This window comes from Scomber scombrus, chromosome 18, assembly GCF_963691925.1.
Source record: "Scomber scombrus chromosome 18, fScoSco1.1, whole genome shotgun sequence".
NCBI classification, from domain to species: Eukaryota; Metazoa; Chordata; class Actinopteri; order Scombriformes; family Scombridae; genus Scomber; species Scomber scombrus.
Window position 1 is genome coordinate 19691330 of NC_084987.1, and position 21949 is coordinate 19713278.

Sequence of the window (21949 nt, forward strand, 5' to 3'; positions counted from 1 at the left end):
TTTGGAAAGAAGAAAAATCACATCTTTAAAATTGCACAATCAATGTCCACACTGTTTAAACGTTCAAGGGAATTGAATTCAAATGAATTCTGATCACTAGACGGTAACCAAAAAAAGCCAGATGACAATGTGATGTGAGATTTTATTTTAATATAAAATACATAAATAAAGCATCTGCAGGTGGCATCAGGAGCATGTACACATATTCATATACACACATACGTGCGTAGGACTCAAACACACTTAATAGCATACAATTCACCCCACAAAATATGGTATACAGAAACAAAAAAAGATGGTTCTGTAGTTGCAGCAATTTGTGAACATATATAGATATACTGCTTGGACCGATACCTGCATGATACACAGGTCACATGATCACAAGAACCTGCGTTATGTGCTCCAAATGATCTGCTGTAGAACTGGTCGGACCGATCAGAAATCTGTTAACCGTATAACAAACTACTGTCCCTTTAAGATATGTCTCTGATATGATGCACTAGATCTCCCATTTTAAATTGCATTTAAAAAAAAAAAGTTTTTTTCCAAGATGAGCAATATTTGAAAAAAAAAAAGCAACACTTTTGGAAACTTTTTAGCACTTTCTCGTCCTATTCTGAGCGTCTTCGCTAGCAAAGCTCCAGAAAAGCAAGAAGAAAAAAAGCTGAAGCCCGTCAAGTTGAACGCAGTGTCGTAGTTAATTAGTTTCAGTATCTCCCGGCTCTGATTGCACATTAAAACATCTGACCTTAAACATTAAAACGAGGCTGCCTCACAAACTGTAACTTTGCACCCTGACCTCCGCTCAGAAGTCAAACGTGTCTTTCGAGGGTGAGAAGAAGCCCCCTCTGATCAGCGGACAACTTACAGGTGGTGAGACCAAACACACTAGGGAAAGGGGGAGCAGACCCCATTTCAGTGAAGGCGCATGGGGTAAACACACACATACACACACACACACCTTTAGAGTCATACAACAGAAAAATATATATATCAACCAACATTCCTCAGAGAAACAATTATAGTGCTGTTTTCTGTTCAGCTCCTCTGTCATGAAAAAAGCAGTACAAACTGTAAAATCAACTTTTATCTGCCTTTAAACTGCTTCAAGTGAGCTGCACAAAATGGCACGGAGGAGCGCCTCTTAAACCCTCCTCCCCTGGAAAACTATCGACCATGCAGCGCGAGCCACGAGAAAGCAGTGGAACAGATCGATATGTTCGGGGATTTGCCTCCCTTTGGGTTTTTATAAAGCCTCTGTACACCTTTACTTTATCTCAAAAACATAATTCTCTTTCAACAGTATTTAGAGCTGCGGCTTATAAGGATTGTAGAAAAATTTAGATATTCTGTAGTTTTTTCCCCCCAACAGCAGGAAACCGAGAACGCCAACAGCTTCTTGAGCCGATGAATTTTTACTGAAAGGGATGTTCTTCTAAATTTAAACCTGTGCAGATGTTTTGGGGTGTGAGCCGTTCATGTGAATAAGAAGACGTGAGCCTGAGAGTGAGAACTCGATGAGGCTGTGGAGCAGCAGTGCTGAGCGGGATGAGGAGAAGGAGGAATTTGGGGTTCGGGTAAAGCTGGGTTTAGGCATAGACATCATCATCTTTATCTTACTGGAAGAAAATTACATGGCAGCAAATCAATTTAAATGTACGTGAGAGCGGTTTTGTTTTTTTATGTGCGCGCGTGAATGTTCGTTTATGCGAGGGGAGTTTTGAAAGCCCCCCAGGCGTGGAAGCAGCGTGTGAAGCAGTGAGGCTCGTTTCCCTTCCGCACCAGCCGCAGCTTCCTGGGGTGTTCCGTGTCCTTGGAGCGCATGTGCTGGATGTAAACCTGGAGAGGAGACGAGGAGGATGAGAGGGGTTAAATAAGATGTGGAGATGGATTTATGAAAGCAAAAACATCTTCACACAAACTTCAATTTATCACTCACCTGGCAGGCTTTGAGACTCAGTTTGATCTCCACCTGGCTGGTCTGATTACCGACCCACATGTACACCTGATAGAAGATAAGGAGAGGTAACAATGATGTACTTCCATCTTCACCTCAAAACTGGCATCTCCACATGCAAATAAACACGTACATCACTTCTGTTTGCAAATTATAATTACCTCATTGCCGTTGTCAAGCAACATGATGTCATCATCAGCCAAGTCGTCCTGGCAGAAGTCTGAGCATTTCTCTGACACGGAGAAATAACCTTTCTCATTCGAACACCTGGAGGAAGGAGAGGAAGGAAGATAAATACATACACAGAGAAAGAAGCAGACAGTCTTACATATTCATTTATTTATGATGACCTGAAGAGAGCTGCTGGTCAGGCAGGTCATGGTGACTCACCTGAAGAGCCGGGCATATTTCATATAATCTGCATCTTCATCATACTGCTTCTGAGAACCAATTCCCACCCAGAAGAAGTTCTCTGGCTCCTCCCCCTCATTAATAACCTAAGGAGACAAAATTGATCAAATATACTTTGAAGCAAACAAACTGCTACTGGTGTTCTGTGAGAGACATGATTACTTTTATATACTCATCACAGTACATGCAGACAGACATGACACATTAGCTTAAAGCTTTAGTGCTGGTATAAAGGTGTTTCTGAAAGGTTCAATCTATCCTGTCTGCCTTCGTTAGTGCAAATGCTTCAAATTTATTTGAGGGGAGTATTTTTGATTTAATACATGCATGCAAACAGCATGAAAATTAAAAAGAAAGGTGCCCAAGGCTGAAAGTGTTCTCAAACCATTCAAAATAATTGAAATACTGTAAGGAGTTGAAACAGCAGTGAAAATGGAAGTGTTGAAAGAAGTTGACGATATTCACTCAAAGTTAGAGAACTACAAGAAACTAAAATCTTGAGAATGTGATAAATTGAGCTGGAAAAGTTAGTTTAGTGTGATCACTGAAAGCAGAGAAACTATCAAGTGAACGATGAGTCAAAAGTTGACTGAACTGTCAGCTGATGAGTAAAAACACTGACATAACAGCTGATGAAAGCTGTATTTTTTAGTGGGTAGTTTTGAGTAATTCAAGTTGCACACACTAAATATGTGCTCACACACACACACTCACCTGTTTGCTGTACGTGTCATCAAACATGCTGTTCATGATGTCCTCGGCCAGTTTGGCTTCATCAGGGTCAGCAGCTCTGCCCACCCAGGTGTAAACAATGCCCTGATTGTCTGTGCTCTCAAATGGTACCTGCAGAAAACTCACTGTTACACAGAAACCTACAAACAAGTCTTTGTCCAAGTAAAGAACATAACCATATTTGTGTTAAAAAACAGTATAAAAGTGGAAGAGGACAAGAGAAAACTTTTTTGTATGTTAAAACACAAAACAATCCCAACCTTGAGGATGAAGCAGAACTCCGAGTTGAGATTGCTGGAATCTGTTCCAATCTGGATGGTTCTAAGAGACGGATACAAGATGTGATGTGAGGACAGAAACGGATGCTTATGTCCACTGTGTGTCTGTGCTGCTGTAGATGAATCTGATACAAAGACGACATGCTGTGTTTACCTGGTGCAAAGTGCGCTGCCATTGGTGCGTATGTGATAGAGGGAGGGCTGGGCGCCATCCGTTTTCTGTTTCCTTTTCCCTTTGTGGATGATGAACTTCCTCTTGAAGTGGGACAGGAACTTGAGGTTCTCCTGCTGCTGAGTCATACGCACCACCTGAACACAGACACAGGAAAAAGTCAGCTCCACTCAATACTGTTAAAAAAAAAACATACCCAGCAGAGATTATGTGCACAAATCACACCACACCTTCAGTTTTCCAGGGAAGAGACTCTCAAACTTCTTTTGCAGGGAGAAAGTGAAGGTGAGCCAGCCCATGTTGGAGGCCTGTCTGCCCTGCCAGAAGTACACCACGCACTGGAAGTCCTCCTCCGGCTGTTTTTCCTCCTCCTCCTCCTCTCCTCCTCCTCCTCCTCCACCGCCTCCACCTGCCTTCTTTCCCTTCCCCTTCTCCTCGTCATCCTCATACTCCACAGGCACCCAGTATCTACAAGAGCGCAGTGAGATAACAGAAACATGCACACAATAAATAACTGAATTATGGTTTGTCATTTTCTGTATTAAAACATATAGAAAGCTACAATTTACGTGTTTTCATTTCAAATGCATAAAATCAGAGCATACACACCTGACTGCTTCCAAACATCCGCACAAACTCATATACACACACACATATACAATTACCTGCAGAGGAAGACGTAGCAGTCTTGAGTGAAGAAGTGTCCGAACTCCTCCTCCGGCAGGCGAGCAAACTTCTTTCCCTCCAACACGAATCCTTCCATACCGTCCAGATCTTCATTCCACTCCTCCATCAGCTGTTCAGCCTACACAGAAATCACAAATATCCAAGAATTTAGTTTTTTGTGTGTTTAAAATAGGAAGTGGCAGAGAAAAAAGGAATAACCGTGTGTGTGTGTGTGTGTTACCTCAGTGAGAGGCATGGCCGGCTGCCTCGGCAGGAACAGAGCTGTGAGGTCGGCTTTCATCTGATCTTTCTTCTCTGCGTCCTTCTTCACCTGAGAGAGAAAACACACACAAACACACACATGAAAAAATTCTGCCTGACTTGAAAAAATGTAAAAAAAACTGGACTCAACAAACTGGATTAATTTCAGTTTATAAGTAGCATGTGACTGGCAGCATGCTATCAGAGTCCACAATTAGCTTTGCAAACAAACACACTGGTATCACTGACCTTGCCCTGTAGGTTGTTGCCCTGCTGTACAGTCTCAGCTGCTCTGGTGTAGTCCACCTTCAACACATCGTCCCAGTTCTTAAACTTGGACTTGAACACCTGAGGAAGAAGAGAATAGAGTGAGTATATTTAAAGATTGACAAGAAAACGACTGCCTCATATAATACAGAATCGAGTGTAGTATAGGAATTTTTCACACCTGACACTCGGTGCCCTCCAGGTTGCGGGTGACGCTGGCGTGTTTGGGCCGGTGCAGCATGGAGCAGATCTCCTGACCCAGTTTCAAAGCGGCGGCTCGGACGAGACGCGGAGACTTCCTCCCGATCCAGATGAAGACGTCGGACCAGCAGTCGAGGATGTACACGCCTTTTGTGTCCAGCAGAGACTGCAGCTGAGGAACGAAATGGGAAGAAGTAAAGGAGAGTAGGTGAGGATGGAAGAAGGTGGGTCAATTTAATTAAAATGGATTTGATAAAAATGATTATATTCAGGTGACTTGTAGTGATTGTGCAGCGGATAAACATACCAGTCTCAGCTCTGGCAGGGTGTCCAGTTTGATCTTGGTGTCTTTGTGCTCGACTGACAGCTTGTAGTTAATCTGAGGCAGCTCCAGGTAGCCCAGACCCAAGCCCACCTATAGGACAACAACAGACATGTGACTTCAAGCCTGTGAAGAGGAAAGCTCTACCTCTACACCTCTCTACACCCTTCACCTCCTACAACACTGACCAGATTCAGTCAGTTACAGAGTAGTAGTATTGTCTGTGGGAGTTACCTTGTATAGTTTAGGTCTGACGGGAGAGAAGTCATCCGGTACGTGTTTCTTGATCTCCTCTGGTTGTCCTCCCACCGCCTCCCAGAACTCTGGAGGCTCCTGGTTCTGCATGAGGGTGGTGATCTCTGCCTTGCTCTTACGCTCATTCTTATTGATCTTTTCTGAAAATAACCTGAAAGATGAAAAAAAACACACATACACGGGTTTGCATCACTGCATTTATGAGCTGGAATCAGTTTTGATTGTTTATGAATCTTTTGTTGCACTGATTGATGAAATATTTAGCCCAAGAGACAATTCAAGTGTGTCAGGGCTAGATTTAAGTCTTACCGTGCCTTCGTGGTGCCGCTCAGCGTAGCGTTGGCTCCTCTCCAGATAAAGATTTCCAGCCCTGTGTCCAACAGGAAGACAAAGCTGCCAGGAAAAGAAAGACAGGATGTCATGAACACAATAATCCAAGTTCCACACTGAATGAAACATAGCAACCATACAAAATGGCAGCAATAACAAAAAGTGTGAGAGTTACCGAGGATCAAGAGAGGAGGCTTTAGCAGGGACGGACTCCAGTCGGATGTTTTTCTTGCCATAAACTCTGTACAACCTGATTAAACGAGACAATTTAGAATTTAATTTAATAGATATTTCGATGATAAAAGCAAGATAAGATAAAGAAATTTGACTCGACTTATAAAGAAAAGTGTTTTCAAGCCTACTTGACAGAATAGTTTGTGTCCTCCACAGTGTAGAAGCCGCTAGATGTTCCTCCCTCAATGTAGGAGATCTCATTGTTGAACACCTGCACACAAGACAAAAACATCCATCATTAACAACAGCATGTAACAGTTGTTTCCTGCCTGGGTCCAATATAAGAATATGCATTTTTAAATACATTTTATTCTACTTTACTTTATTTAACTCGTATTTTATGTGAAGCAATTTTTATCTTCCATATGTAACAAGCTACAAAAATGAAGTTGCATTGATGAAGTCTTGCTGAAGTTATTTATGTGTATATCTTCTTGAGCGTGTTTTTTTATTTGCTTGTGTGAACTGTGTGTTGATACATACAGCACTGAATTCCTCGCTCTCGTCTCCCATCTCTTCCCTTATCGTCCTGCACTCGGCTCCGAGGAAATTTCTGAGGTTGACGGCATGGATGGCGGAGCCGGCCTTTTTGTCAATTGTTGCTTCCTGACCGATCCAGTAGAAGATTTGCCAGGTAAGCGCTCCATTGTCATCCAGGTAGGTCTACGATTGCAAAGAGAAGAAGAATGAGAGGGACGTGGGGAGAAAACAGTTCCACCAGTTCCAACTAGTCTATTTAGTTGGGTTAAATCCAATTTATTTGATGCAAATGTGACTAATATTATAATATGTAAATGATGGCAGATTGAAAGATTGCTACCTTGAGGATGATGTAGCAGTCCCCCTCGTAAAACTTGCCATGGAAAGCTTCTTCAACTTGCATGGGCACAAAGTTCTCTATCTGCCACACGGATACCCCTGGAACCTGAAGAGAGGAGGAAAAGAAGAGATAGAGTGTGTATACTCACATGCACAATGCAAAGCAGCAAAATCTAATCTACACCTTCTTTATTACACATGCCTGGGAGCTGCCAGTTGATGTCACAGCTCAACTAAGGCACTTAATTAGTTCGGTGCCCTGTTTAAAGGCCCTGATAAGTTGCTGAAGACAAAGAGAGAGACACATTACCTGCCCCGCGTCATCCATAAAGAACTCAGAGTAGTCCAGGTGAGGCTTCTCCAGACTCTTGTCCCAGCGCCGGACTTTTAAATCTGCGTATTTCAAGTCCCCGTTTTCCTGCACAGTAAGTAGATTTCTTGGTCAATTCAATGCAAAACAACCTTTTTGTCTCCACTTATTCTTCTTCCAGTCACAGCCTCTACCGAAGTCACTCTCTCCACAGTCCTTTCATCCTCTATTATCTTCTTCCCTTACCTCCATGTTCTTTTTCTCCTGTGCAACGTCACTCATGCCCTTCAGCACCTGCTTGGCCTGATCGTCCTGAGAACAGTCCTTCCTCCTCCGTAACCTCATCTTCCTCGCCAGGGGGTCTCTGGGGCTGGCTCCTGCATGTACAAACACACTCAAGTTGGCTTTGTGGTACAATCAAACACAATGGATTTAAATGCCTAAATGCATCCATGTCCACTTTATACACAGTTACACACACACACACCTCCTCCAGCAGCAGCTACAGTAGCAGGCGAGGCCCCAGCCAGTCTGAGCTGGTTCTGAAGGGAGAAGTCGATGTTGTACCACTCTGCTGCTCTGTCCACTGGTTTAGGAGGCATCACCAAGTTGGGGTTCTCACGCACATCCAGTATCTACAAAGAGGTACATTCACGTTAAAGAGCTTGTGTGGGTAGCAGAACACGATTCAAAGTAATCACATTAATCCACCATTTACCCAATATACATGCTGTTTGTAGGTGCCTTAAGTCGAATATTATTAATATTATTATTTGTGTGTTTAGTGTTGTACCTCCAAGTCAGTCAAGAAGTGGATGGCCTCAGGAAGTGTTACCAGGCGGTTTTTATTCAGCACCAACTTCTTCAGCTTGCCGCACCTACACAACAACACACAACCAAATATTCATTTAACCTCACGTCATTCTCAAGTGGTTTCCAGGTATCCACCCTCGCCTGTGTGTATGTGTTAAGCTCACCTGCAGAGTCCCTCTGGGATAAGTTCCAGGTTGTTGTTAGCGGCCATGAACTCAGTGAGGCTGCACAGTTTGCCCACGCCTGGTGGAACCCCGTCGAAATCCAGTTTGTTTGAGTTTACGTACAGCTTCTTCAGTTTGGACAGCTTACAGATTGCAGACTGGATGGAGACACACAAGCAAACTCTGAAGGTTAGACATTTTTAAAAACAAATTATAAAGAGAAATTCTTCAAGGTAACTACTTGGTCAACATTACTTACACCTAATAAGCCTCACAGATATTTACGCTTCATTTGTTCAAATTATAAAATATGTATCTCTTAGATTTTTTCCACCCCCCAAATATAAAACACTGGTAGAAAAAAGACAACACAGTAGCGTGATTATTGTCCTTACAGGCAGTGACGTGAGCTGGTTGCGGCTAAGGTTGAGCGTCTCCAGCTGAGTCCACTGATCGATGCACAGGGACAGTTCTGAGATCTGATTACTGCTCAGGTTGAGTCTCTTCAGACTGCCCAGTGAATAGAGGCACTCTGGTACCCGAGTCAGGTCGTTACATGACAGGTCAACATCTGGAAGGACAGAAACAAAGGGAAGACGTGTTTGTAACAAGTAGAAAACCCTGTGTGTGTGTGTGTGTGTGTGTGTGAGTATATATACAAAGCAACACATGAAACATGTGAACATCTGAATGTTACAAAAGCCAAGACGTGAGAGCAGTAGGGAAAATGTACCATATCACTAAATCAGTGGCCTATCAGTAACAAAGATAATGTGTGCGTTACCTGCTAAATGTGTCAGTCCCTCCAGGCTGGTGGGCATGTTGCTCTGGGTCCTCTGGGTGTTCCTCAGGTGGAGAGTTTGTAATGCCACCATGGCGGGCAGCTGGCTGCTCAGACACAAACACAGAGCAGCACAAAGTAAATTTATATTCCTGTTTTCAAATGAAGTTAATCACTTTGTTTTAGAACTAACATGAAATCCTGAAATGTCTGGTTGTTTGGGTAAAGGTGTGAGGTGAGGTCAGGATAGAAGCGGCACTATAGAAACAAAGTGATGTCTTTACCGCAGCTGAGCATGCATCAGCGGGTTGTTGTTCAGTGTGAGAGTCTGCAGGTGGACCAGGCGTCTCATCTGTGGCGGCAGACTGTCCAGCTTGTTATCGCTCAAGTCCAGATACAGCAGGTCTGTCAGGTTGATGAACAGCTGGTTGGGGATGGAGTCAATGCTGTTGTGGCTCAGATTAAGCACAAGCATGTTCCTGCTGTTCTCCAGGTCCCGAGGGATCTCTGTCAGCTGATTGTAACTCAAGTCCTAAAGAAAAAGTGGAAAAACATAATGTTGTTTTAGTTGTTAATATTGTCTGCGAGCCAGGTTGAATTGTTAGGGGAGAGTAAAGTTTCATAAACAATTGCAAAAATGTCAATCAGGGTGTGTTAAGTGACAAAGGAATGATGTGCGATTCTTTCATACCAGCACAGACAGGTCATCAAGCTGAAAGATGTCATCTGGGACTCCAGAGTTTTTCAGGTTGTTGGCTCTGGCAACCACCGCCTGCACACACAGTCAAACACATTTAGGCCACAATTATAACTACATAACACACTTTATATTTATAAAGAATGGCAGCACAAGTTAAAAATAGGTCATGGTGGTCAGGCCAGAAAACCCATGTGAACTTTTCAAAGCATTAGAATGAAATCAACAACTGATAACTTATAACAGCTAGCATATTGTTAACATAGAAATCTGCTATATGTGTAATTTTTGTGTATTTTGTATGTGTGTGTGTGTGTGTGTGTGTGTGTGTGTGTTTGTGTGAGTTACCCGTAGGTTTGGTAAACTGGACAGTTCTCCATGTAAGGTGGTCAGACTGTTGTGACTCACTGAAAGATGCTCCTAAAGAAGGAAAAACAGAGTCAGTGATTTTGTGTGTGCACAAATAAAACAATAACACCTCAATGACACAAAAATTCCCCACAAGCAGCACAGTGCACTAATGCCCAGTTGTCTGTAAATAGAATTATGTAACCGCAAACAAGATCAAATCAAGGCAGATGTTCAGTTAAACACACTGGAGACACTGTGACTGCTCACCATGATAATAGATTGATCCTATTTACCTGCACCAAAGATAAAGCATGTTAGCACAGATAATCTTTTCACACAATGAACACAGCTTTGGAGGTTCAGATAATCCCATCACAGACATTAAGGATTCAAGTTGGGCTATGCTTGTTCTTAATCAGGTGAGGTTTCCCTAAAGCAATGGGAAAATGTGCTGATGCGGCATCCTCTGTTAACCTCACTTATCATGACATAAACACCACCGCTGTCAACAGCTACTACTGATTATAAAGATGTTGTGGTATTACTGTATTAGGACAAGCCATAAAACTTCACATTAATATGAAACACGTCACATCTGTGTTGTCTTTGCTGAATGGGATAAACTGTTCCTCCATCACAAAATCTCGAGTGGGTCACCGACCAAGAGTATTTTTAGAAATCTTTTTGAAGTCTCTCTGGCTTCAAACTAATTCATTGTGGAAATGCACACAGTGAAAAAAGAACAAAAGTGAACCAAAACACAATTATATCAAAAGGAAACAGTGTTGATTCACTATAATCCGATCTGATTAGATCAGATGACAGAACAACAACACTGATGTTATGATTTAATGCCTCCATTTATAGAGATGTGACACCAAGCTAATAACTAGTCAATAGCTCACCAGCTTCTGCAGAGAGGCCAGCTCCTCTGGGAGGTAACACAGTCCTGTCCTGTTCAGCTTCAGCCATCGTAGACTGCTCATACACTTGACATGCTCAGGGAAGTACCCCCCCTGTAGAGATGGAGAGAAAGGAAGAGGTGAGAGACATAGAAGAAGATATGGAGAATGTAGCAAACTTTATTTACCAATGCTATTTTTTCAGTGCAACAGTGTTAATCTGTGATGAAGACCTTTAAAATGTACTACTGATATTTATTTATATTAACCTGAACTATTTAGGTAAGATCCAGGACTTAATGTTTCCATGGTAAATGGGAGATTTGTTTAATTGTAACTGGCATAAACTATTTCATACAGCTAATAACGTAAAAAGACTGTCATGACTGTAAACTTTTCTGAAATGTTCAACATAATTGCTATTACAAAATGTGTCAAAATGTTTCACTTTTATCTTGTAAATGTAGATGATAGAAAGTAATAAACTTAGTGTATGTGTCCATATACATGTTTAGGAGATGGCATCTCCCTTGTTGGTTAATTAGTAAAAATCTGGCTAGCTGTGATGTTAAGTGTACATAATAATTTACAGTTATATATATATTATATGTATATATTTACATCTGACAATTTCAGGTTACAGTCGTTATTAAATCAAACACATTGTGGCAAAAACTGGTAATACTGAGGTCATCCAACACTCACTGAAAATAAGGTATGAATCATCAGCCACACACTGATACAGATGATTACACTGATTACAGGAGTTATTTCGCCAGTTTCCTTTAACTTCTGTCATGACAGGAAGCGTTGAATGTCTAAACTACACAAATAGTTCAGCCAGTGCGAGTCATGGATAACATCTTATTATACATCCATGGTTCAAAAATATGCCAGGTGACCTCAGCTGTCACTGCTGCCAACCAAGGCTGCTTTTCTTTCCGTACTTCCTAATTTAAGCCTGCGTGGTGTGTCAAAACCTAAGTATGAAAACATTGGGTAGCTGTAAACCACTCAAAAACTCTGTAATGTTACGTATTGTCTTTGGCCATTGCATTATCTATCTGATAACATGTTCAGACACAGAGCTCAGACAGAGAGAGCCAACAGTACAGCTAATATGTGTTAGCTAACATGAAGCTGGAAATGAGAGCCAACTACAATAACCGACTACATAAAGTTAACTAACTTTCCCCTTAAACAAAAGTCAGTTCTCCACCAGGCAGGACGCCGGTGGCCAAGACATGTTTGACTACACTTGTTCATGTCTAAAAAATGTGACAACTGGCTAACGCCCAATGCTAGTAACGTTAAGCTAAGCTAGTGTTGTAGCCTTTAGCAGTTTGTTGTTCCGAGTCTCTAAACTTGGATTCACTTTAGATAGCTCTCTAACTATGCTAGTTACAAGACAGTTGTGGACATATAATCCAAGAATATTGCTAAAAATCCTTACTTTAAAGTCGTTTCCACTGAGGTCTACCCCCCTTATAAAGGGAAGAACTCCGGTGGCAGCCATTTCTGGTGGATGTCAGCTGCTCAGCCCTCGCCAGTCTATTTTGGTCCGATGGACCGAATTTGTTTCCCTAGGACGGCGAAGTCATAACCCGCCCTACTCGGCCTCTGATTGGCTAGTACTCATTGCCTTCGTCAATTGGCTTAGGTTTACATATGAAGAGTGAGATTGGTCAGGGCTCGGGTAAAAATATCAGGGTAAGCCTATCAGAGGCAGAATAGAGCGCGTCACGACTTCGCCATCCTAGGACAAAAAAAAGAAAACCGCGGTAGGTTTATCAGCGGGCTCATTCACGACGGTTCATTTTTATATTTAACGGTGTTTTCGGTGCAATACCGCCACCAACTGCTTTAAAAATGTTTCTATTTTTTATGTTTTGGATGCAGTATGTATTTTAGTGTATATAATGAATCACACTTACAATGTGTGACATTAATACAATGACAGAGAACAATTAGGTATTATAATGAGGTAAAGATAACATTGGACATGACTTTACTTTCAATTTCATATAATCAACAGCTAACAGTACACAGGGTTAAAGTGATTAGAATTGATCAGTATTAATGAATAGATAGAAAGATAACAGAAAAGGCAGTCAATAAAATCAGATTTAAAAAAAAAAAAGGGTTAAGGTTGTTTTGTCTGTGTGTGTGTGTGTGTGTGTGTGTGTGTGTGTGTGTGTGTGTGTGTGTGTGTGTGTGTGTGTGTGTGTGTGTGTGTGTGTGTGTGTGTGTGTGTGTTTTTAATAATGTAACGCTTTGAGATTCACTGCATAAGAAAAGTGCAGTACAAATTAAATGCAATATTATTATTGTTATTGTAAAAAAGAAACTTCCTAAATTCAACCATGATGAAGTTCAAACGATAACTTCTCTTCTCCGTATACTGACACTCATAAAATAATTGAACTGTGGCTCAACTTTTACAAAAATCACATTGTTCATTTTGACCAGAAAGCAGTTTATTGTCATCACCCTCCAGTGGTCAGCAGGAGTTCATGACAAAACATCCATGACCGTGTCCCACTTTGAAAAGAGTCAAACTCATAAAATGACCTTTAATCAAAAACAATAACAAAAGCTCCTTAACTGTGAGGCACTAGACTGATAACATGTGGCACTTAATACTTTGTTTACAATGAAAAAAGACGAGATATTGAACTATTTATTTGTTGAGCCCTTACAATCAAAATGTGTCAAGTCATTCAGCGGTAGCTATGCTATTTCCGGAAATAAACGAACTCCCTTCAAAATAAAGTTATTTCTCAAGAAGTAACGCAATATGTTGTTGACGTTTCTCCGTAAAAACTTTAATTTTGAAGACGATGGGATCGGAAGTTTATTTTTTCACACGTAATGACATCATTATTAGCGGACCTCCCAGTCAGCTGTGCCATTAGAGGTCCCTAGCTTTAGCCTGCTAACGAGAGAAGAAAAAGGCTGTTTCAGGGCTTAAATTATGGATAAGAATACTACGAGATACAATGTACAGCTGTATATTTATGATCTATCGAGAGGAATGGCGCGCAGCCTCAGTCCTATCATGTTAGGTGAGTACAGATAAAGAAAAAGATGTAATGCAGCCTGGCCTTTGGGACATTGAAGTGATAACAAATAACAGGGTGGAGATGCCTTTTATGCCGTATGCTGCTGTTATTATGCACTGTATGTGATCGAGGTCTATTACTTATGTTATGTGAAACTCAAGTTATGAAACCTGACTGATTTATGTAAGAATTAGGTAAAAGGTTGTTACCGGGGCAATAATGTAATCACTTGTTAGTTACAGCTCTTCAAAGCTGAATACTGCCTGTTAATATTCATCAACCGCCTCCTTCTTCAAACTACATTTTCCTTTCTGTTACAGGAAAGCAACTGGATGGTATATGGTATGTGTCTCCTTTCTGCTACTTTGACATTAAGTCAGATCTTCTGATTCATGAAAACTTTGCTTGTCATGTAATGAGTGGATCCATCACATAAAGGCCTGTGACCAATTTTTGGCCCCAGAGCAGATAAGACAAGGCATTTAGAAACTGCAAAACACATGACTGTTAAAAACAGCTCTGGGGGTGTGTCTATTTTTAGTTGTGTTCTTTTTATGTTGGGAAATTTAGGAGTGAAGCATAATTAGGGTTGTAGGATAGAGGGACCCACTATACAAAAATAACTTCCAACACATTGTAACAAAATAACACATCACACCTCTATCCAAAGCTAGATTGTTTCTGTGAAGTGTAGTATTTCTGCCTGTTATCACTGTAGACCTGGAGTCATTTGGTTTGCTAAATAGTTTGAAACTAAGTTGTTATGTTACATAATGCTGGGTAATATTGAGTTGTTCTGCCCCAGATTTACCCCTGTGAAAATGTGCTTTTCTTCCAGGCACACAGCTATAGTGGCATACGGTGATGAGTTCTTCTTTGGAGGGGAGGGGATCTCCAGCTGTTCGCCGGTGAGTCTGTAACAAGGGAAGAGACTCCTGTTTCACAAGCCTCATCAAACAAGCTCACAAAAAAATAAATTAGGCAATCTACCTCAGGCTGCTGCACACACTTGGAAGATAACAGCCTACGGAAGTTAAGCTTCTTTCTATTTGATGTAAAATCATACACAGTTACACAAATAAGATACACAACATTTCTAAGTGAACCAATTTATGGCCGCAAACCAATAGTTACAGTCGAAGTAGAAGCTTATAGAGTTCTGGGTTTGATTGCTATCACTCAAGTTATGTGTGTTTATATTATGTGTGTTCTTATTTTCAACAGACTTTGTGTTTGTGTTCATCAGGGTGGGACAATGCTGGGTCCTCCAGACACAGTGGTGGAGCTGGGTGAGACCGAGGTGTCTGAGGAGATCTTCATGGATTATCTCTCTTCCCTGGGAGAAAGCACATACAGGTTAACAAGCTGTCCTTCATCTAGTAGCCAGTAGTTGTTTTGGTTCAGGCCACCAAACTTTAGTGGTGAATAAAAATGAACACTGTCAGCACTTGCAGCGAAAACATCCTTGTAGTAATCTTTAAGAGAGTTGGAATCTCTATACATTTTCAAAGTTTGTGTGTTATAATGTGTAGCTAAAGTTACAAGTCTAATCAGTTCAGTCTAGGTTAGAAGAATCAGTCAAATCTAGTTAGGATTTTACACTTGTTACTCACTTGTCAATACATGAAAGCTGTTACGTGAAGTGTCATCTCTTCTATTCTTCTTTCTTGTCTCAGGGGTGACAGGTATCGTCTGTTTGAGCACAACTGCAACACCTTCACCAATGAGGTCGCTCAGTTCATGACGGGGAGGACCATCCCTTCCTACATCACCGACCTCCCATCTGAAGTCCTCTCCACGTGAGTGTTTATGCCAGTGTGTCAAAATGTGTTCCTATATGCTGATAGAGTCTAGACAAGACAACAGCTCAGTAACAGCTACTATTGTCTTTCTGCCTCTCTGCTCTCAAATACACTGAGATTTATAATTACATATACATCATAATACATAATATGGAGTATTATAACATGTGAAGAATGTAGTCTGTGTGTCCATTTCAATATGCTGTCATGCAATCTTGAACAAAGTTGCACACATGTCAAACTTGTGAGCCAAAAAGTAAACATGATGTAGCCCTCTGAGAAGTTTTTGGTTTGGTGCAACTGTTTTGAAGGCTCGCTTTAATCTTTTGTTACATTGATCAGATGACAGGCAGCACCCGTTACTGCTGTAATAGTGCAGATTACAATAGATGCATAATGGACAGCAATGATCTGAGCTACACCTGCAACAACAATACAATAAATAATAAATGAACTAGACCCACATGTTATTTTGGAGCTGCTGGCATCTCATATTCATGAAGACACTTTCTGAAGTTTGCTTAACAAGTGATAACTCTGTTCAGATGCACCAGTGCAAGGCAGCATAGAGTGGACTACAGCCTGTAAATGTCACATTAAGTATGGTGGTTTCCTCAAATATTTTCTTTGGCGAGACCTGGAAAGAACAGCGACTCATTTGTCACTCAAAAATTCACTGTAGAAGCCAATTCACATGACATTTCTTAAGTAGAAAGATCTTATAATCCCACAGGAAAACACAAATATGTTTGTGTCTGGTGTAGATGCAGCTAGAGTCTGTAAATATGCAGTGACATATGAATAAGGTTCAAGTTTATGGGATAGACCTAAAAATATTTTCGATTATTGTATACTGAATCGGTTCAAAATATGAATGAAATCTTCTTTAACCTCTAGACCGTTTGGCCAGATACTGCGGCCCATTCTGGACTCGATCCACATCGCCCCTCCAGGAGGTAATGTCATCAACGGGGGAAGAAACATCTGATCTGGGAGAGCAGTGATGTCATTAAGTGTTTTTAAGGTCATTTCCATTGTAGTCAGTCTGTGAGAAGTCTCAAATTCATTATCATTTATCATATTTCCTTATGATTTCCTCTATAACGTGTAACTTGTATCATGAATGCTACTTGTGAAGAACTCACTGTTCACCTCATGAAGTTTGAGTGTCCATTGATGAGTTCAAATGCAATGTGGTGATAAGTACTCAGACAGTAACAAAAGCTAAGGGAATTTCAGGTTATAATAGCCAGATATGCTAACAGTCACAGTCCTGCACTAAAAGTTGAGTTTGAGGAATGTTGCCTCCTTCAAAGTACATCTGTGGAAAGTCAGATATCTGAGTATTACACTTTTTCAGAAGTAACAACATATATTTCATCAACAAATACTCTAACAAATCGAGGCGCTGCAACTTTATTTAGACTATAAAGTGTAAATAAGGTTGACTATGCAAGGCTTAGTTTTACTCATTGACTGTATATAAATGGATGTCATGACGGCTCCCCAAAAGTGAAGCCAAAACATCTCAATCTCCTCCTGTTGGCTGGCTGCAACGTAGGTCACAAACTCCGCCCCCTCCATGTTAAAAGAGTTGACACGAGCCAGACTAAAAAAGTGGTTGTGCCATCATGATAGACAGCTTTGACAGCCGCTTTCACACCTCTGTCTGGTGGCGGGATGACCAGACTACTGCGTAGACTCTGGTTCCAAATGACATCACACAAGCAAGATGGCAGCTTCCGAAAAGGAGATATTTTGGCTTCACTTTTTGCATAGCAGCAGGAGATGAAGTCATCCATATTTATATACAGTCAATGGCTTTACTTCACATCATGCACTTTTTACTTCACTACATTTATCTAATAGCTGTGATTAAACATGCAACATTAAAATACCTCTTGTACATTGGTGCATAAAGCTAATTTAGTACTTTTAAACGTGCAAAACACTCCTTTAATGATATTGCTTAAGTCAGAAATGAAGTATTTTCCCTTTTTAGGTATTACAACGTTTATTTAATAAAATAGTTGTTTTGACCACTGACATTATTATACTGACATATCAGTTTTCACAGATGTCCTTGCGAGAGTCATCCTCTGCTGACTACAATGGAATTAATCTGAGTTTGCATAGATATATTTAATATATTGATTTTCAATGAATGCAGGTTTATGGAAAGCAAGAGCAGGATAAATTAATTTTGGAAAGTCTTCTAATGTCAATCATATTTCAATTATGCACTTATATGTTTTATTTTGTAGCTTCTAGTTGATTTCGTATCCGCAATCATTTTGTACTTGTAAAATTTGACTTTTCTGTTTCTGTTTGATTCAGCCTAACTGTGGTCGCCTCCTTACCTTACATTATCATTCCATTTGTCACACAGCTTCTGATGTGACATGCAGAAGGTGATTGATGCCTAATTTACACTGAGGGTTATAAGATTAAAGGGGATATTAGAACTTGTTGAGTGTACAGCAGGACTGGGTTCAGTTCACTGTTAATTCTAGTTATTTCTACTTATATGAAAGTAATCCCTGTGTATTATTTGTTAATCGGTGAGTTGATTACAAATGCGTTTATAGCAAGCAGGGCAAGAAAAAACAAGCCCCCGCAGCTCCACAGTGCTATAAATAATTTCCCAGGCAATCCTCATCACATTTTTAGCTCTTGAAAACAAAAAACAGCATTTTTCATTATTTCTGAAAGCTTGAATAAGATGAATGAATTAGGGGTTTTGGTATTAAATCTACCCTCTGATATAAGTGAAAGTGAACTGCATCGCAGCCCTGTTATATGACACATGTTGTCATAGGTGCCTCTTGGCTTGTGTTACCAGCTCCAAAGGGAGACGGTTATTATAGATTTATACGTTTTGTTATTTTTTTGTTTTTTGTTGTTGCATAGTTGCCATTTGATTAACACTAAATCACACATCTACAGGTGTTTTTTTAATGTAAAGGTGACCATATTTAGAATCTAAACACTGCTTTGTGTACAGTCTAATTAATATCAATCTGCTTGAGTCCTTTAACAGCTACCAGAGTGTGTTTGATATACAATACACCTCTGTGCCTTCATTTCCCTCTGCTTGGCTACAGGCATACTGTTTGCGAGTTGGCTTGGTTTTAATAGAGCACAGACGGTATCTTCCACTGCAGTCTGTGTTAAGAACCTGATGGTTAGTTTTAGAGTATGAAACTCCAGAAAACCTTTATTAATAAACCTACAATAAAGTGTTAGAACTAATAACCCTCAATCCATTCAATTCTTAACTGTAGGAAACAGTTGAATTACACAACATCTGGATCCAGTAACACTCACAGCCTATAATCTCTGTGCATTATACTCTGCACTCTGCCATCAGAAAGAACACATACAGTAGTTCTTTAACTTCAACAGAACACACGGGTCACATGCAGTATCGGGTTTATCAAATTTAGATAATGGTACACACATGAACCACACTGAACCTCACAAGCCTTTTTCCCTGCTTACACACACTGAATAATGAAGCACAGCAAAACAAGAAATCTCAACGAATGATTAAACCAGCATTAACTTTTATTGTGTTCTCCTGCAATAAATGAACCTTATACACACTATACCTTCCAAGCAGTCACCATCACTTGTCACTCAAGGCTTAATTATCTCTCCAGTGCACATGCACAAAAAGATTGGATGTGCAATTTTTTAAAAGGGTTAACCGAGGATTAGGCTATTTTTAGAGAATAACAAATTGAAGTTAATTCCCCCTGAAAAGGCTGGAAAGCTCAGGTGAATCTGGGTTGTGTTTTGCCTTCTGCTAACCAACTAACTGACATGCTAACCTGACCATAGAAATGTATTACTGCACAGGTCACCCTTCGTTGCTCTGATGTATGTTGCTACCGGCCGCTACCTGTAATGTGACATTGCAACAGATATTTATGGATATTATTCCCTATTTAAGTAATCTAAGTATGGTAGATATGTTAATGCATATTGTTTGTGTAATTGTTTTTGTAAATCTACCTATACATAAAGCCATTGACTGCAAATTTGAGAATCCCTGGTGTTTTTTTGACTGTTTTGAACAGCTTCTGGCTATTTTCAGTGTGCAGTTCCGGAGCTTTTCACGTGCATGTTTTACATTTTGTTAATATTAATGCCAAAGATTGCACTCATGATAGAAATACATGTAATTTAACTATAATTTGCATGAGAGATGACCCCATAATTTATGTCTAAAGACGCAAGAAGGCAAAAGGAATCTAATGGAGTGTGGCTGGGCTGCAGTTCTTTGAGCATCCACTAAGAGACACTGTTGCTCTGTCTGTAGCTTGAGATGCAGCTTCAGGATGGAGATGGATTAACCATTCAAATTTGAGCCAAAAAGTAAGTCTATATTGCTGCTACGTCCCTCAGAGTATTAATAATTGCTATCAAGACCTAATGAGCAAGGCACAGCAATGCTAATCGGTCTAGATGACCAATAAACAGCACTAAATGAATGATGTTCTCATGAATCAACTCTCAGTGAGTAAGTGTGTTTTGAAGACGCAGAATGCAATCTCAGCTAAACTCGCCCTTGGAAAAGCAAAAGGTTGATGAGAAAAGGAAATGGAAAAGGAATTAATAAGTAATAATTAACATTTTGACAACATAATGGAAAGAAATTTTTAACACGTGACTTATTGCTTTGCTTAAAAAATGTTGGCAGTGCCCTGTGGGCCTAATTATTTCTCCTTTGCTCATTTTACTTGTTCTTTAAACCAATGTTCTAACCTGAACAAGTAGTAAGCAGCTTTGCAGGAGTTGACGACAATAATTTAAGTTTTTTTATCAGTCATTTAACATCTATCGCAAAAATACACCAGATCACGTCTGTGTTATCAGTACATCGACTAAACTCTGTGGTATCAGTCATGTTGTCAAAGATGGTATCACTTCTCCAGATGGCAGATATCTCACCGTGGAGCAAAACTGTTCTGCAAACAGATGTGAACCAGACTTGGTCCGTGGCCTTTAGATCAGCACCCCTCCTAAGAGAGAGTGGATAATAAATGCGTACAGACCTAGACTGTCTTTGCTCCCTGCGGGTGAGAAGCTGAATCAGCTCACTTCGTAGCACAATTATGAGTGTCCATGTGACTTTGGCAAATGTTAACTTTCTCTTCAACTTCAAGGGTGCTGTCAGGCTGGGCCAAAGTTGTTAGCATGGCAGTACCTCTGTAACAAAACTCAATGAGTCACGCTGACCCTCCTGCTGTGGTGACAAATCCTTCCATGACACATAGGGGTGACTTGGCTTTTCTTCCTATAGGCGCAGCCGTAGTTCAAAGTGCATTTTACAATTACTACTGCAAAACATTTGAATATTTAAAGCCAGGTGCCCTACGGTTCAGCTAATATGTCCTTAAAAAGCAACTACATTTTGGAAGGGCCTGACTGGGAAAATAATTAAGTTTTTAAAAATATACCACATTATATGTGATTTTCATCATGTTATTATGCTATAAGCAGTTTCTACGGCTAAGATACATACCACACACAATATTGAAAAATGTTTGGCCACTAACAAGCTGTGACAAAATTGATATCATTCTATAAGTAGTTACTGTGAATGTATCAGCAAATAGCCTATTTACACATTCAGCTGAGACCAAGCAACATTATCATTCCTTTAGAGTTGTGCTTGTCTGCACCACATGAGTGTCCATTGTTTTCTCTCCTTTTAGCTCTGTTTAGATCCCCGCCAACTCTTTAATGCTTACAACCTGTTCATATTCTGACTCATAATTAGTCTCTACACCAATTCACATTCATAGATTCCCCATCAGTCATTAATAAATGTTTGATGAATCCTTCTGTTTGATTAATCTTATGGATAAAAGATAATCACAATCACTATTTTATGGTCCAGGACAACATTTTATAGAATATACAATTTTTTAATGCTGATTTTTGATAAACACAGGTCAAAATTGTACATTTGCATATGTAAAAATATGTTAAGCATGTGACTCTTTTCACTTACAATATAGTTAAATGTAATTATTTAACAGCTTCATAATGACAACAAAGTGAATCAGTTCTGAGGATAACCACTCAGACCAAATGGATTGTGTGAAGTGAAAATGAATAGAGACACCGATTTAACAGCAGCTGCAGTTCTAT

The 21949-nt window shown here is 40.2% G+C and overlaps 2 protein-coding genes across 2 annotated transcripts; one reads left to right on the top strand and one right to left on the bottom strand.

Annotated features, from left to right (window-relative positions):
* Positions 1 to 130: 130 nt before the first annotated feature.
* flii (FLII actin remodeling protein) lies at positions 131 to 13137 on the bottom strand. Its single transcript, XM_062438982.1, has 31 exons — positions 12377 to 13137; positions 10927 to 11037; positions 10019 to 10090; positions 9665 to 9745; positions 9258 to 9505; positions 8977 to 9080; positions 8588 to 8763; positions 8193 to 8350; positions 8009 to 8093; positions 7703 to 7850; positions 7462 to 7592; positions 7216 to 7323; positions 6907 to 7011; positions 6570 to 6749; positions 6215 to 6297; positions 6028 to 6102; positions 5832 to 5915; positions 5502 to 5673; positions 5253 to 5360; positions 4926 to 5117; positions 4727 to 4825; positions 4458 to 4547; positions 4216 to 4355; positions 3781 to 4018; positions 3533 to 3687; positions 3361 to 3421; positions 3083 to 3211; positions 2348 to 2454; positions 2119 to 2224; positions 1940 to 2005; positions 131 to 1839 (listed from the first exon to the last, which is right to left on the bottom strand). Exons 1-31 carry the CDS (start codon positions 12437 to 12439, stop codon positions 1705 to 1707), a joined length of 3810 nt encoding a protein of 1269 aa, XP_062294966.1. The 5' UTR covers positions 12440 to 13137; the 3' UTR covers positions 131 to 1704.
* A 22-nt stretch (positions 13138 to 13159) lies between these two features.
* desi1a (desumoylating isopeptidase 1a) lies at positions 13160 to 19830 on the top strand. The gene is made up of 6 exons (XM_062438987.1): positions 13160 to 13988; positions 14306 to 14327; positions 14824 to 14893; positions 15232 to 15341; positions 15662 to 15784; positions 16685 to 19830. The coding sequence occupies exons 1-6, from the start codon at positions 13898 to 13900 to the stop codon at positions 16773 to 16775; spliced, it is 507 nt and encodes a 168-aa protein (XP_062294971.1). The 5' UTR covers positions 13160 to 13897; the 3' UTR covers positions 16776 to 19830.
* The last annotated feature ends 2119 nt before the right edge of the window (positions 19831 to 21949 follow it).